Below are 2,819 nucleotides of genomic sequence, written 5' to 3' on the forward strand. Positions count from 1 at the left end.
TTAATTAAAGCTAGATTTAAGTAATTAAAGCGACCGTACTATAACCACGGGACTCGAGGGGTCCCTCATACCTTCCCCGATCAATATAATTCCTTACTCGGTCTTCTATTTTTCAATAAAGAGTCATTTCCTTTTAATTAGGGATTAAAAAAGGTGACTTAAAATACCATAATTCAATTCCAAGTGATGACTCTGTAAATAAAATAATCTCTTTTCGAAACCATCACTTTAATTAAAAAAATCCTCCAAACGCCGAATAAAGGGTGTGACAGTGCTTTTACTTTCATTACTCATTATTCTTTATTCTCTCTATATAGATCATAATTACATTAGTCTTCTTCCGTTTCTCTATGTGTGTTCATATAAAAAAATACCGCCCATTAAAATCACCTTGTTCAAAACATCGTGGAGAATAATCTCACTAATCGGAGGCGAATGCATCGGTGGGGGCTCAATCCAACCACCCCCTTGAGTAGCAGCAACAACAGTTTTCCAAGACGTCTGAAATTTTTATTATGGAACTTGCCGTATGTTCATGTTTCAATGCCAAGGAGAAAAAACGAAAACTCCACGAAAAAATGGCATCTCTGTTTGCTATTGCGCAGAATGGCATTTGAAGCAAGCCTTCATATCATCTACCAAAGATGCTAGCAGGCCAGGCCACACAATGACGATTGTGGAAGAGAAGTTCAAATCCATAACCGTCCTACAGATAGCCTACATCTGGCAGGCCATCTTCCAAGCTCTGGATACCATATGCACAAAGAGGTCTATACGGAAGTAGATCGTCCAGAATAATCCAGCCCTCGATCAAGCATGCAACAAGGATGACCTCGTCACCAAGTCTAGCTTCTCGGGTCCGCTCCGCAGGACGAGATACAAAAGACAACTGTTGTTCAGGAGGTTCAAACTGCCATGGCCTCCTAACGACAGGAGCAGGGCAATACGGCGAACCAGGTATTTTAGATGAAGGAGCCCAACAAATTACAAGAAGAAGAATGATAGCTGCTTTATCTGCAAGAAGAAGAATGATAGCTGCTTTATCTGCAAAAAGCTTGGTCACTTTGCCACAAACTGTCCTCAGGCCAACAAGTCGAAGGACTCTATCCATATCTTCAAAGAAATTGCTAATCAAACAGGCATCTATCGCAGCAAAGAGGACGACCTTGAATCGGTCTTCTCATTGGAAGAAGAGACACCTATGCAGATGACGTCTACCTGATATCCAGCACCGGAGAAGGCAACCAGGAACTGGCTAGTCAAATCCTCATGCTCAACACGACAGTATTACTATCTTCTGGGTTAACAGACTACCCTCTAGATCTATTCAACCAATATGTCGATCCCTTCTATCCATCCATCCTCCAAGAAAGAAGAACCTTCAACGATCTTCAAGTGTTCAGAAAGTATGGCAGATCCATCCTGAAGTCGTTCGGGGTGAACCCGGAATATCCTTTCTGCCATGTGTTTAGCCAATGACTTCCCGCAAGAACTCCTATGGCTATTCGAGTACTTGTGCCATCAGAACTACATTCTCAAGGAGTTCAAGTGTGATTCCTTCAGAAATTTCGATCGAACCCAACCAGCTCTGAAAAGATTCATGCTATGGTTAAAGCCACGAGAATACTGGATTCGAAGCTTCAAAGATTCGTACGATGTAATGATCTTCATGCTGCATCGTCCTATAGGAATCACTGGCCACGACGTCTGAGATCAGCCAAAAATTTCACTCCTCTGGAATGCCTAGTTGAGATATCTTTTGGTATTTTAGCATGTCATAGACTCAAAAGTCATGATTTATGTTCTCAGAAATGGATCAATGTTATTAAATGTATACCTTATGATAACCCTAAATATAGTCATAGTGATGTTACAATAGCATTAAATTAAAGCAACAAATGATCAGAAAGTTGGGACAAAATGATTTTGAGCCATATGCTGCTAGGACTGAGAGGACCTGAAAATGGGATGCAACTTGTAACACAATTGAGAAATTTCTTTGTTCAACTATTTAGCGTACAAAAATAGCAACATCTTAAAACATTTATCTTGAATTTATCTTGATTTCACTTGAAAAATGAATTAGGCTTACTTCCATGTCTTCCTAGAGATAATTGAATATTAGCCAGTTTGATTCTCATAGTTGAATAGATTAAATTCATGAAATTCTCCTAGATCTCTTTCCTTCTCGTTAGGTTAGTCTATTTGGCATCAAAGTTCTTAAATGGCATGATTGCTTAAGTTTCTAAATATTTTTGGTTTTGTTCGAGAGTACAAGATATTACACTGAATTTCATTCAAATGATTCAATTATTAACTATTTGTAATTATTTTTCTATTTGATCTTGATTGGTGCAGTTAAAGAACATGTTCCTTGTTGATGTGGAAGCGTTAATGCTACAGCCTACAGGTCTTGTCAGATGTAAATGCACCTTATCATATTGAATATCTTTTATAGGTTGAAGCTTTATCCAGACTTCCATCATATGAAGTTTCCCAATTAGACACCCTTAATTCTGGTGTTAATTGGACATCCTATAATTTATTTTAATGCATTGGAGCACTGTTGCTATTGATTTTACGATTATTCCCTCCTAAGGGAGTTCTTACTTAGGTCTGGTCTGTTTTATTTGATGCAGATTTCTTGCTATAAATGGAACTTTTCAGTGAGTTGAGCACTTCAATATTCATTGGAGTTTCTCCGAGACTGATGTCGTTTGGAATTCATAATTCAATCATGAATGTGTTTCCGACTCCGACCTTTTTCAGCACGAGGAAATGAGAACTATTGGCACTTACAACTTAAATAAAAGAAAAAA

At 38.3% G+C, this 2,819-nt stretch overlaps 1 protein-coding gene across 1 annotated transcript; it reads right to left on the reverse strand.

Moving 5' to 3' along the window:
- Positions 1-313: 313 nt before the first annotated feature.
- Positions 314-2,209, reverse strand: LOC124897133. Its single transcript, XM_047409628.1, has 2 exons — positions 1,045-2,209; positions 314-1,014 (listed from the first exon to the last, which is right to left on the reverse strand). Exons 1-2 carry the CDS (start codon positions 1,109-1,111, stop codon positions 707-709), a joined length of 375 nt encoding a protein of 124 aa, XP_047265584.1. The 5' UTR covers positions 1,112-2,209; the 3' UTR covers positions 314-706.
- Between the last annotated feature and the right edge of the window lie 610 nt (positions 2,210-2,819).

The sequence above is a fragment of the Capsicum annuum genome, chromosome 3 (assembly GCF_002878395.1).
Source record: "Capsicum annuum cultivar UCD-10X-F1 chromosome 3, UCD10Xv1.1, whole genome shotgun sequence".
Taxonomy (NCBI): Eukaryota; Viridiplantae; Streptophyta; class Magnoliopsida; order Solanales; family Solanaceae; genus Capsicum; species Capsicum annuum.

Coding starts and splice junctions, on each gene's coding strand:
- LOC124897133 (XM_047409628.1), bottom strand. CDS start 1,111: ATGGATAGAGTCCTTCGACTTGTTGGCCTGAGGACAGTTTGTGGCAAA. Junction 1,015..1,044: donor AGTGACCAAGCTTTTTGCAG/ATAAAGCAGCTA, acceptor TTCTTCTTGCAG/ATAAAGCAGCTATCATTCTT.